Source organism: Balaenoptera borealis (genome assembly GCF_965194805.1).
Source record: "Balaenoptera borealis genome assembly, chromosome: 7".
Lineage (NCBI taxonomy): Eukaryota > Metazoa > Chordata > Mammalia > Artiodactyla > Balaenopteridae > Balaenoptera > Balaenoptera borealis.
In genome coordinates this window covers 108,742,881-108,755,604 of record NC_138864.1, presented here as the reverse complement: position 1 = coordinate 108,755,604, position 12,724 = coordinate 108,742,881, and the positions used below count along the sequence as shown (strand labels likewise).

At 33.0% G+C, this 12,724-nt stretch overlaps 1 protein-coding gene across 6 annotated transcripts in view; it reads right to left on the bottom strand.

Annotated features, from left to right (window-relative positions):
- The window catches only part of MKLN1 (muskelin 1), a 347,577-nt gene that overhangs the window by 17,762 nt on the left and 317,091 nt on the right, over positions 1-12,724 (bottom strand). For all 6 annotated transcript variants that reach the window (XM_082399181.1, XM_082399182.1, XM_082399183.1 and 3 more), the window contains 3 exons: positions 6,068-6,215; positions 4,991-5,105; positions 3,398-3,537 (listed from right to left, as the gene is read on the bottom strand). In XM_082399181.1, coding sequence (XP_082255307.1) covers positions 3,398-3,537; positions 4,991-5,105; positions 6,068-6,215 — 403 coding nt within the window. The remainder of the gene's footprint in view (positions 1-3,397; positions 3,538-4,990; positions 5,106-6,067; positions 6,216-12,724) is intronic.

The window sequence follows — 12,724 nt, the reverse complement described above, 5'->3', positions numbered from 1 at the left end:
TTCTTTTAATGAGTATCATTAACACTGATTAGATATTTTTAATGAGATTATTTCCATGTCTCAGTCAGTAATAACAACTGTAGCAATCATTTATCAATCATTTGTTTTGTGCTAGACACTGTATCAAGTATCTTACATATATCATTTCATTTATCCTCCCATAACTCTATGATGACAAGTTTATCATCATTTAAAAAAAAAAACAGACGAGGAACTGAGCCTAGTAAATGAACTTGGCCAAGCTAAGACCTAGTAAGTGGCAGAAGTAGAACTAAACACGAGTCTCTGTGATTCCAAAGCTGAAAGGAAACAATGAATTTTCTTAAATTAAAAAAGTCTGCTTGGGACTATATATCTATTTAAATAATGATAATTCCTTTTGTAACAGCATAATTATATATGTATTTATTTCTAATAAACTGGTATGCTTTTCAAAATATTATACAGAAAGAAGACATTTAATTTCATTTGGGAAAGGAAAATAGTGAAGAGCCTTTCACAACTGTGTTCAGCTGATGGCATCAATAATTTCCTATCTTTAGAGCTAATCTCAGTGATAGGGTACCTGGAGGGGCAAAGACTGGCAAAATATTACAGTTTTCTTGTACCAGATAGTACCCTGATTGTCAGCCAGCCTTACAACCCTCAGATGAGAGTCTTAGGTGCATGTTACTCTACCATCTTGTCCACGATGAATTAGACCAGAGTTCTGGCACCTGAGCCAAAAGCAATCGTCTTGAGCTTGATGAGCAATTTATAAAGTGGCCTGGCAGAATTCTTTCCAATAGGGATACTCTCTCTAGGGAACTCTCTCTAAGAAGATACATTTAGAGAATCTGAATGTGAGATACACAAGGACACAAAAAACATGCAAAACACAGAAGGCAATAAGCAGAAGATATGAGATGACAGATTCCTTCTCTTCCTATCCTTCTCTCCCTTCCTTCCTACTACCTAGCTACCTAGCCACCTACCGAAGCCGTTAAGGGAAAGCAGAGTCAGGAAGTAGAACAGGAAAAACAGACAGAAAGAAGCAGAAAGAGAGAGGCTCAGTTACAAGGAAAGCTACTTCAGTAGCTCCTAGCTATCAGAATTGTCTCAGTATCCTAAACAATTCTCCACCAGGCCTCACTGTTCAAGTGCTGAGGAAGCACCTTAATTCTCTGGATATTCTCATAATAAATTCTTTTTCAGTGAGATATCCTAAGTATGTCTTTATCCTTGTAACCTGACAACTTAACCAACACACACCTACTGTACTATTAAATAAATCCAGCAAAGGGATCCATTTTCCTGGAAAGTGTGTTCTCTCTTTTCTTTTTTAAGCTTTTTTGTTAGCCTGCAAAAACTTATTACTGGACTTGTGTCTGCAGTCTAGAATTATATTTCAGCCAACAATTCTGCCCTCTACCTAAAGGAACAAGGAACTAATCGTATTAAAATTTTTTTCTTTTGCCCCTTTCCACCCCCAAATCATCAATATATTTGGAAACTTGAATGCTACAGGAAAAAACAGTGGCACTTTATTTTCTGTATTATGTGGCACCATTAAGAACAAAGACACTTTCTTGGCATTCAATATACTTCTCTCCCTCCAAATTTATATTTTAACTAAAATTTATATTTTAACTAAATCGTAGCAAATTTCAAAGGTCGATTATTTGCCCAATCACAGAAACTTGCTGCCTTTCAACTTCAGTCACTTTATTTCATGAATCATTCTCACACTCACAAGATTTGCTAGAGTCTTTCATAATGTAATTAAAAATTTAAATAATTTGTTACTGATTATTATTTTCCTTATCCACTTTCATTCTTCACTTTGTGCCTTTACTAGCACAAGTCACTAATGATGTTTTGTACTTGAAACTTAAAACATGCCGTAATATATATTTCAGATTCCTATAAATTGTCATTTCACCTATCCACTGATAGATTTTTAAAGGAGAAAAATGACTGCCAAAGATCAAAAATAATAATACTTCTTAGGATGGGTTGGTTGTGGGAAAATGAATAATTCTACTTACTTCCAGAAGGAATGAAAATTAACTTTCTGGAGGGCAACGTATAATTCATCAATTCTATCGTTATCCTACAGAAATTTTGGATAGGGGTGCATATGGAAGTATATAATAACATTAACTACAGTGTTATTTATAATTGCAAATAAGTTGGAAATAATCTAAATATTCAACAAAAGGAGACTAGTTAAGTAACTTACACAGAGTAGAACACTATGTAGCCATTATAATTATGATTTGTATTTTTATTTTTTACCATGGTAATAAGATATTTATAATACATCACTCATTAAAAGACATAAGATTCAAAGCAAGATGATTCTTATTTTTAAAACAAACAAAAATTCTGTTTGTGCACATACAATTCAAGGGATACACACCAAAATATTATTCCTGAATGGTGGGATGAGGGATGATTCAATTCTTTGTGGTGGGGAGAGAGGACTTTTTTTTTTTCCTTTACTAACCATGGATTACTTTTCTAATTAAAAGCCAGAGGAAAGTGTTTATAAGTAAGTTCGAATTCTTTACATACAGCACTAGACAACCTTCTTTAATCTCTAGTGGGCTTTTGGTCAGGAAGTTTCTTTTAAAAGCTCAACTCAACATTCTAACTATAGTTGTTGTATCTGAAGTAGGAAAAAAAACCCATTATGATTGAGAATAATATGCAGGATCTAGCACACAAAATTGCTCATAAATGGTACCTATTATCATCATTAAAAGATAAACTTCTCTCCCTCCAAATTGTAAATTTTTATTACGATCTACCACTACCAGTAACCAAAGGGATAGATGTATTTTTCTACATTTTTCAGCTTATCACCTGCTAAGGCTAAAAAGCAAACATGACCGAGGAGATATATGAAAATGTTTGATTACGTGATTTTGCAATTAAATGGCAAAAGTAATGATGTAAAGCTATAATCATATTTGAAGTTGCATTCTGAAATATCAAATTATAAAGAGATTATTTACTCAACTATATCATCACATTCACTGTTAAGAGAGTTATCAATAGGTCAGTCACATGCCAATAATCTAGAACTGATATAATCTGTAGTGGTTAGGCCTTGAGTTACTTGGAGGTAGGTTCATCACGTTCACAGAAACTTTTTCCATTAACAGCTGCAAAATATCCTTGCTCTATCTTTAATAATTTTTAGCATCAAGATCTATCTTCACTTTGTACCGTCCTTTGAAAGAAGAAAGCAAAAATAAGGAGAACAGGGCATTTACAAAAGTCATGATCTTCACAGTACTTACAGTGTCATGCCACTAAATTTCCAAAGACAAAGTCACACCTCCAAAGCTTAGGTAATACCAACAATAGCTGATAATGCTAAATAAAAGTTTTCAGTGATTTATTTTTATACCTGTGTTTTCTTATGAGGTACTTGCAATGCCTCAGTAAGTAATCTTTTGAAGGCCTACACAATTTCAGTGACCAGAAGTCATCTAATCTCATCTTTGGGGAGCAAGATTTTCCTGGATTCCCACCAAATAAATAATGAACCTGTAATAAATAAAACAAACCAGATTTTTAAAAAATGCATGCATACTCAAGAAACTACGAAAGTCAAAGTAAAATTTCTTCATTTTGGTAGTAGTGTGTAACAAGTAACTTCTTTAGCTTTACTAAAGACTAAAACATTATTACATGTCTACTAAAGGCTGCTTCTGCTTTTTCTCAAGTTTCCATTTTACTTTAAAGTACTGTGACTACTTCCTTAAATTACATTTTCTATTAAAATAAGTTGTATCACCACAGTTACACTGACAATGGAAGACATAAAACAAAAGCAATGATAGTAAGAAGCTATTCCAAGATACTGAGTTTGCTTAGGGCAACAAATAATGGGGATTATCAAGTTAATCAAGTGTTGATCATAATAAAAAATGATATCTTTTAAAAAACTGACACACAAATTGAATCACTGAAGGTCAACAGTAACTAGAAACTTTAAAAATTTTAGCATCTTACTTTTGCTTTAGCCTTAATGCTGAATATTTTTAAATGGCATATATGATTTGTGAAATAACTTTTAAAATATTTTTCTATTATTCAATTAATATCAAATAAGAAATGTAAAAGGAATACTATAATGATTTCACTATTATAATTACAGCTTTAGTAATATTCTGTACTCCAAGTGTTAAAGCAGTTCTTGAAATTTTGAAAACATTTATAACCAGTAGTGTTATACAACAAAGATATTATTTATTTCTGTCCTATAGATGGAAATTCACTTATCCTTTAATTTGGGAGACTCTCAGAGAAAGGGCTTTTATTTACTCCCATGGTATCTTTTACCTAAAGTTCTCAAATGATAGAGGATTTAAATAATCATCTATGGCCTAAACAGAAAGAATACAGGTTCTGTCAGTAATTTACTATGTAATCTGAGCCCAATCATTATACAACATGTAAAATTTAAGGGAGAAATAGCTTAAGAAACCACTCTGAACACTTAGGGACACTAAAACTTCAGAATTCAGGACTGTTTTCATAGGCTGATGGAACAGATTATGTCAATCATAGATAGGAAAAATAAAGATAAAAAGACTTCTTACACAATGGGAAAATCTAAAATCAGGAAGTTATATATACCTTTTCATATCATGGAAAAAGGTATACAAGTGCTGAAAACTGTACATCTTCTACTTGAATATTCATATTGTATTGACAGAAACAGTAGGCCATGCTACGTATCAGATCTACGCAGCTAAGAAGCAGCAACCACTGACCATTTTCATAAGAAGAAAAGTGTCAGGAACTGTGGACTATGCAAAAATGTTTATTCTCTTAAGGAATTTTAGGGACAGTGATATCAAATGTCTGCTACGTATTCTAGTAAATGTCAGTAATTTTTATTCAAATCTACTTAAAAATAATCAGAAACATATATTTTGAGATTCTTTCCAATTGTACATCACAGAAAGTTTACAGGTCAATGTAGTTAGTATACCTTGTGTAACTCATCGTATACAAGCTGATGGGCAAATCTTGGACATGGTTCTTCCTCCTGAAGACTTTTACTTGGATTATCCTTTGCAGCTTGATCATTCTTATAGACGCAAGACCTGAAAGACATTGCTTTTTAGGCATTCTATCTTAGAAAATTAGCAGCAAACATAATGTTAATACAATTGTAGCAAGGAAATTAACACAATGTCTAATTACCAACAAAAAATTATAAATTTGTTCACATCAAATCTTAAAGTTCTGGTCACCCTCATAAAATAATCTGAATTTGTTAGAACTGAGTTCTGAAGTTCTTTAATGTCCATCAAAAATCTCACTTAAGAACAACCTACTTCGTGTTATGAAACAGGTTCAGCATATATGAAGGCTTAAATCAACGGCTGAAAGAGATATCACATTTATCTATTCACAATAAAAAAGCTCACAACAGACTTCTTTCATTCTTACTGTAAATAAATGTCTTATTTAGAAAATAATAAATTCCTTAGCTGCTGAGCACCACCCTCCATTACTGAATGGAGGAAGTTCTCTGAAGTTCCTGTTTTGGAGAATATTCACTTATGTAGTAATCACAGAACATTAGAACTGGATCCTCTATGTCAGTGTTTTTCAAAGCAAAATATGCAGCAGTTCTGTGAGATGCTCTGTGACAAAAGGGTCCTAGTTTGAAAATGCTAAATAATAATGCTCCCCACCTTGCTCTAGTCAACAAACTGCTTCATTTTATTAAAAACTAAGAAAAGACCTGGGAACATTAAAAATACATTGTTCTCAAGTTTACACATCTACTTGGTAGCAAAAGCTAGAATAAAATACAATTCTCTTGACTCTCAGACCAAGAAACATCTACTAATTGAAATAATTCAGCGGTAAAATCCATTTGCTGAACATCGCTGTATACACAGGCACCAGTACTGACTTTTCCACTCCCCAATATTGATATTAAAATGTATGACATCACAAATTAACATAAGCTTTCCATCTCTCTCTTCTTTTGAATAAACCAACAACCTCAAATAAATGTTACACTGTGATTGCAGCACAGACAAGAGCTACTTACCAACTATTCCTTACAATGTCATAAATCCAGAATGAATTTCTGACATTCTCTTCCCTCTTTTCCTTGTCTTTGCTGAGTCCAGATAAGACATGTATTTCATTCAGTTCTGGATCAATGGTTGCTCTCTGTGTGAATCCTGTCATTGGAACTATAAATTGAAAGAGAAAATAAGATGACAGTATTAACATTAGTTAACAGATTAGTACTACTCTATAAAAGATTACTACATCCTTACCCTGCTCTACTTGTGTCCACAGCACTTACCTTCTAACAGACTACATAACTTTTATATTAAACAATAATCAATTGTTTATTGCCTTCTCCCCACTCGAACATAAGCTCTATAAGGGCAAAGGCTGTTTGGTTCACTGTTTTGTTCCCAGTGCCTAAAACAACTGCCTGGCATATAATAGTTACCCAACTATTTGCTGAAATAAATGAATGCTAACTACCAGAATGGAGTTAGAAGGAGGGAAGAGATAGAAAGAGGTATGCAATGTAATCATTTTTATTGAGGAAAAGGGCAATGCTTTATTTAACTGATTTATTACCTGGGTCAGCTCTTATTTAATAGAAGAGACAAAATATTCAAATCTCGACTGAGAAAAACAAAAATTTGATACACAGGTTTGTTCAATAAGGTCAAAGTCATCTAAAATACCTGTTCAAGACCTACAATGAAATGACATAATTTCCAAGAAAAATAAAATAAAATATTTGGGGCTAAAATATGCCATTTTGTTTTCCTGAGTGGCTCGAATTCCCCAGAGTTAATTTTCTGAGAAAATATTTTATTTCCTGAGAAATCCATTAAATGAGTGATGGTCACTCGGCATTATCCAGTAATTTGTAAAACACTGATATAGCAAAGGCAGATTTTCTCACTATTATTACTTGGAAATATTAGTTGAAATATAATTTTATGATTCACAACATACTTGCCACAGATCTAAAAACAATGCCACTGTTTCAACACTACATTTCTTTTATACACAATTATCATATGCTGAAAAAGCTAAACAAACATCAGATTGAAGTAAAACATTTCAATCAATCCAGAATACTATGGGAGGAGATGCTAACCACATTGATATTTATTCATCTTTAACTACTTTCGCAGGGCCAAATGATGCAATATGTATTTTTTCCTAGTTTAAATCATGGGTCCTTTTACATTCATATTCAATAAATTTGTTTGGAACATTTTAGAGACTATCCAAATGCATCTCACAGTAAATATCTTAAAAAATTATACACACATATATAACACAATACATAATTTGTATGCATCCATACACAAATACATTTATCTTTATACACACACATCAACCTAATCTTAACAATAACCTCAACCCTCACAATACATAGTCTTTAGTGGTTATGTAAAACCTGGTATTTTCTAATTAAGCCTTGGTAAACTTTCAAAAGTGCCCAGGTTCTGACCTCTGTTCCTCAGATAACCTTGGAAGAAAGATAAAACAGTAAAGAAATGAAATCATTTTCATTAGTGGTAGAAGTAGAGGACATAACTGCCTAAATTTATCGCACTTAAATTTCTTCATCCCGTGTAGAATTCTATAACATGGGTTGACAAACTATGGATTGATCTGACCTGCCTAGGGTCAAATCAGGCCTCAGTCATTCATTTACATTTTGTCTGTGGCTGATTTCACCCCACAATAGCAAGGCTGAGTAGTTGCAAGGGCAATATTACATCTGGCTCTTCATAGAAAAAATTTGCTAACCCCCATTCTATAATCTTTTAAAATGCAAATATCAGAGATGTATGACTTATTATAAATGAATGCAACAAACTGCTTACCTAAAATAAGGACCCACTTAAATATCTTAAATAAGGAAACGGAAATTTCTGAGTGGAATGGAAATCAGTGCAGAGGGAAAGAGATTCCGAATTCTATAAAACGGGGCTGGGTCACCGAGAGGAGAATAAAAGAGTACTGGGCTAGGGGAGGCATGTAAGAATGTTACATGCTTTCTCTTCCATACTGTCACATTTTACCTAGAAGCAGCTTTGTAGCAGAAGAGAAAAATGACAAGTGTTGCTTCTCAAAAATGAAAGCAGTGGGCAGGTTTACAATACTCAGGGAGGTAAGACTACCATGTTTATAACATCTGTACTATAAGTATTATAAAAAAATTACTTTGATTGTATAGCGGATTAGAAAGTATACACTTCCCATTTCTTTGATCTTTCATATACAATATGCCTTTTATTCTGCGTAATGTTGACTTTTGCCTCAAAGTTATACATTTAAATCTTTTATTGGCTTTTCAAACAGCTTTACAGAATATCATTCACATACCATATAATTCACCTATTTAAAGCATACGGCTTGGGGTTTTTTTTAGTATATCCACTATAAAACCATCATCACAATCTAATTTTAGAATATTTTCATTACTCCAAAAAGAAACCCTGTACCCATTAGCAGTCATTCCCCATCCCCTTTCACATCTCCCCACAGGGTCACTGCATCATTTGACATGTCTATCAACAATCAGTGTGCAGCACAGACAGGCAAAGTGAGAGGCTCGTGAGATACAAAGATCAATTAGGAGGCTGTTAACAGTACAATGGTGTGGACTGGACGAAGGCAGTAAGGAAATATTAATAAAGAAGCACAATTTCTATCAGCAAAAAAAGGGAGGAGATGTTATGTCAAAAGTACAAAAATCTCTGGACTGGCTTAACAGAGACCAAGCTTGGAGCAGAAACTTGTGAAAAATAAGAGTAAAAATGTTTCACTGAAACTTTTTCGAGGTATCCAAATATTTTACTCTAAGAATATTCAAATGTAAAAATCTCTCAAGGACAGAATTTCTATTACTCCTTAAGTTTACATACCCTTACAAATATAATTTTTATTGCATACTAATGACAAGGAAAAATGTTTATATATATGTGTGTACGTGAATTGAAGAAACATAAAAGAACATACACCAAAAGATAAATAATAGTTAGTGGAGAGGGGGAAGTTAGAACATTTTAACTTTCTATTACAGAATATGAAACGTTTCAATATATATTGCTTTTATATTTATAAGAAAAGAAGAAAAATCTAAACCAAAACACAGAAAAAAAAATACATCTGGGTATAAATACTGGGGACTATTAGTAATAAGTGAAAAATTCTCACACATCCTCCCAAATTTCTCATGAACAAAATTTTACATTAATATTTGGAATGCTGTTATTTAGATGGAAAGGGAATTCATAAAATTGTCAAAAGACAGTTTTACTGACACTAAAAACACCAATGTTTTTAAATCATTTAGTTGCAAAACTAAAACTAGGTATTAAAAAGTATTTTTGATTTTTTAATCTAAAATATAAAAATGAAAACTTACATCTGAAGAGTTCCTAAAGATCAGGCGGTTAATTCAAACTTACACTGAATGTATCCATGTTAATGGCTTTTTGCGTAAATTTTACAAATTGTACTGAAGTTTAATTCCTATTTCCACTCCATTCCACATACAGTAACAATTCAAAAAACATTTCAATAAAAAAACGAATAAAAATAATTTTTTCCTCTGATTTGAAAAGATAGATGCACCCCAATGTTCACAGCAGCACTATTTACAATAGTGAAGACATGCAAGCAACCTAAATGTCCATCAACAGACAGAAGGATAAAGAAGACATGGTGTGTGTGTGTGTATAAAATGGAATACTACTCAGCCATAAAAAAGAATGAAATAATGTCATTTACAGCAACATGGATGGACCTAGAGATTACCACTAAGTGAAGTCAGAAAGAGGAAGACAAATATCATACATCATCGCTTATACGTGGAATCTAAAATATGATACAAATGAACTTATTTACAGAACAGAAACAGACTCACAGACATAGAAAACAAACTTATGGTTACCAAAGGAGAAGGCGGGTGTGGATAAATTAGGCGCTTGGGATTTGCAGATACAAACTACTATATACAAAATAAACAACAAGGTCCTACTGTATGGCACAGGAAACTATATTCAGTATCTTATAATAATCTATAATGGAAAAGAATATAATGGAATCACTTTGCTGTACCAGAAACTAACACAACATTGTAAATCAACAATACTTCAATAAAAAAATAATAAAGTTTTTCATATCTACCTTCAAAAGCAGTCTGGATTTCTCCAAGAAACTATTAAAAATGTCCATTTTCTGTAATACTCTAAATCTAATTTGTTATCTCCTTTGTAAACAGAAGGAAAAAACCCCCCATTTTTCATTTTAAATGAAGATTTTATGCACTTATTAAAGAAAATTAAAATGTAAAAAATTACATGTACACATGCGTCAAAGAATTATGGTCTCGCCCTAGTAAGCATTTTAGACTTGAATTTTTACTACCGACAGAAGCTGCTTATGAAATCTAAAGGTTGGGGCTTTTGGTTTTAGACAGAAAACTAAACATTAACTACATTATCCCTCTTTCCCATCATCCCGCTTGAATTGGCAGAAACAATATTCTAGCAAAAAGAAAAACAAAAAAACAGGTCTAGAGAAGAAGAAAGTATGTCAAGAATGTATCAATAGATAAGAAATTTTGAGGAATCTTGAGAAATAGAAGTTGGGGTTATACGACAGGAAATCACAGCCAAGGAAAGAGAGCCCAACTCACCAGAGATAAAAGATGGAAAATTTCAGAGTAAGTCATCAAATACAAAAAGCAGGAGTAGACCTTGAGAAGCACTCCTGTGGGAGAGCTTCTAATAAGGACACAGGGGTCTATTCTCAGTTTACGCATCCTATAAAAAAGCCTGCATGTACCATGCATTTATACAAAACCCTCAGTCAGTGTCTGATTTAAGGGAGAAGGCTACTGGGAAAAAAAGACATACAATGCACAGGAAACCACTATCAACTACCTTTCTTAACTGATACAGTCCTTTATTCATAAATTTTAATGTTTAGACAGGAATCACGTGACAACATGAGAAAAAAATCAGCAATGTAAGGAGAGGGACCTAGATGAACAAACAGAACAACAGGAAAAGATAAATCACAGAAAAGAACAGAACTTAGAAGAAAAAACACAAACTCATTATCCTTGTAGAGAGTGAAGAGAACATTACATGTGTAAAACAAAAATAAGCTTCCTTAAAAAGAAGCAGAGTATGAAAAGATATTAAAAAGTAAAACTATGACAAAAAAATGAAATAACAGAATGAAAATAAAATGTGCATAGTTAAAAACAAAGTCAGTCATCTCAAGATAAAATTGATAAATTACCAGAATATATAGCATAAAGATATAGAAATTATGACAGAAATGTTAAGAGATACAGAGGATAAAGCCATTGAAGTAAAAACTTTGTCTGAAAAGAGCACCAGAAGGAGAAATGAAATAATGTAGAAGAAGGAAATAAAGAAAATTTTCCTGAATGGAAGAAAAAAAGTGGGCATCCTGTTTGAAAGAGCCCGGGGCACTAAGCACATTTTATTAAAAAAAAAAAAAAAAAAGGGCTTCCCTGGTGGCGCAGTGGTTGAGAATCTGCCTGTCAATGCAGGGGACACGGGTTTGAGCCCTGGTCTGGGAAGATCCCACATGCCGCGGAGCAACTAGGCCCGTGTGCCACAACTACTGAGCCTGCACGTCTGGAGCCTGTGCCCCGCAACGAGAGGCTGAGACAGTGAAAGGCTCGCGCACCGCAATGAAGAGTGGCCCCCGCTTGCCGCAACTAGAGAAAGCCCTTGCACAGAAACGAAGACCCAACGCAGCCAAAAATAAATAAATAATAAATAAATTAAAAAAACAAAAACAAAAAAAAACTAGCTTGGTTATTTAAAAAAAAAGACTTTATATACATATCTCCTAGTGAAACTTCAAAAATTCAGGAATTAAAAGAAAATTCTAAAAGCTTCTAGAGAGGGGAAAAGTAGGTTATTATATACAGAGGAATAAGTATCAAACTAACATTAGACCTTTTATCAATAACAAAGAATGCTAGAATACAAAATGGAGTAATAACTAAAATTCCTTGGAATATAAAAAGATATGGAACTAAAATTCTATTTCCTGTTAAACTAGCAATCCCAACAATGAGGGCAACATAAAAGAACTTTTGGATCAGCAGAAATATTAAAGTTCATATCAATGACTGCAACTGAAAAGATTCTTTCAGAGCTATTCCAACAAAACAAAAATGAATCCAAGGTAAAGAATGACGTGGGATATAAGAAACCCTGGCAGTGATATATGACACAGGAAAAGAAAAGGAAGCTTGAAAGAAAATAAAGACCCATTAGGTCTTAAGCCTTGTATAAGACATTTTGTAATGAAAAAGTTTTAATAATACAGAACATGTTCTTCCCTGTAAGTCCAATCACAACACCTGAATTTATACGGTGCCCCATTCCCCTCCCCCATCATATTTTCACTGCTTAGAATTGTCTTCAGTCAACAATAAATTTCCTCAAGATAATTTGATCACCACCTCTCACTTCTAGATTTCTCATGAATCTTGCTTTCAAATGGGTTTCAAATATGGGTTTTCATATGTAAAGCTTTGAGGCAAAAATACCTGATAATATTTTATTTTATCCTTGTATGAAAGTTAGGAGGATATAAATTGCTTGGTTCAAAGACATTTTCCTTGAGTATTTTTAAAGTTTACTATTTTCTTGCATTCACT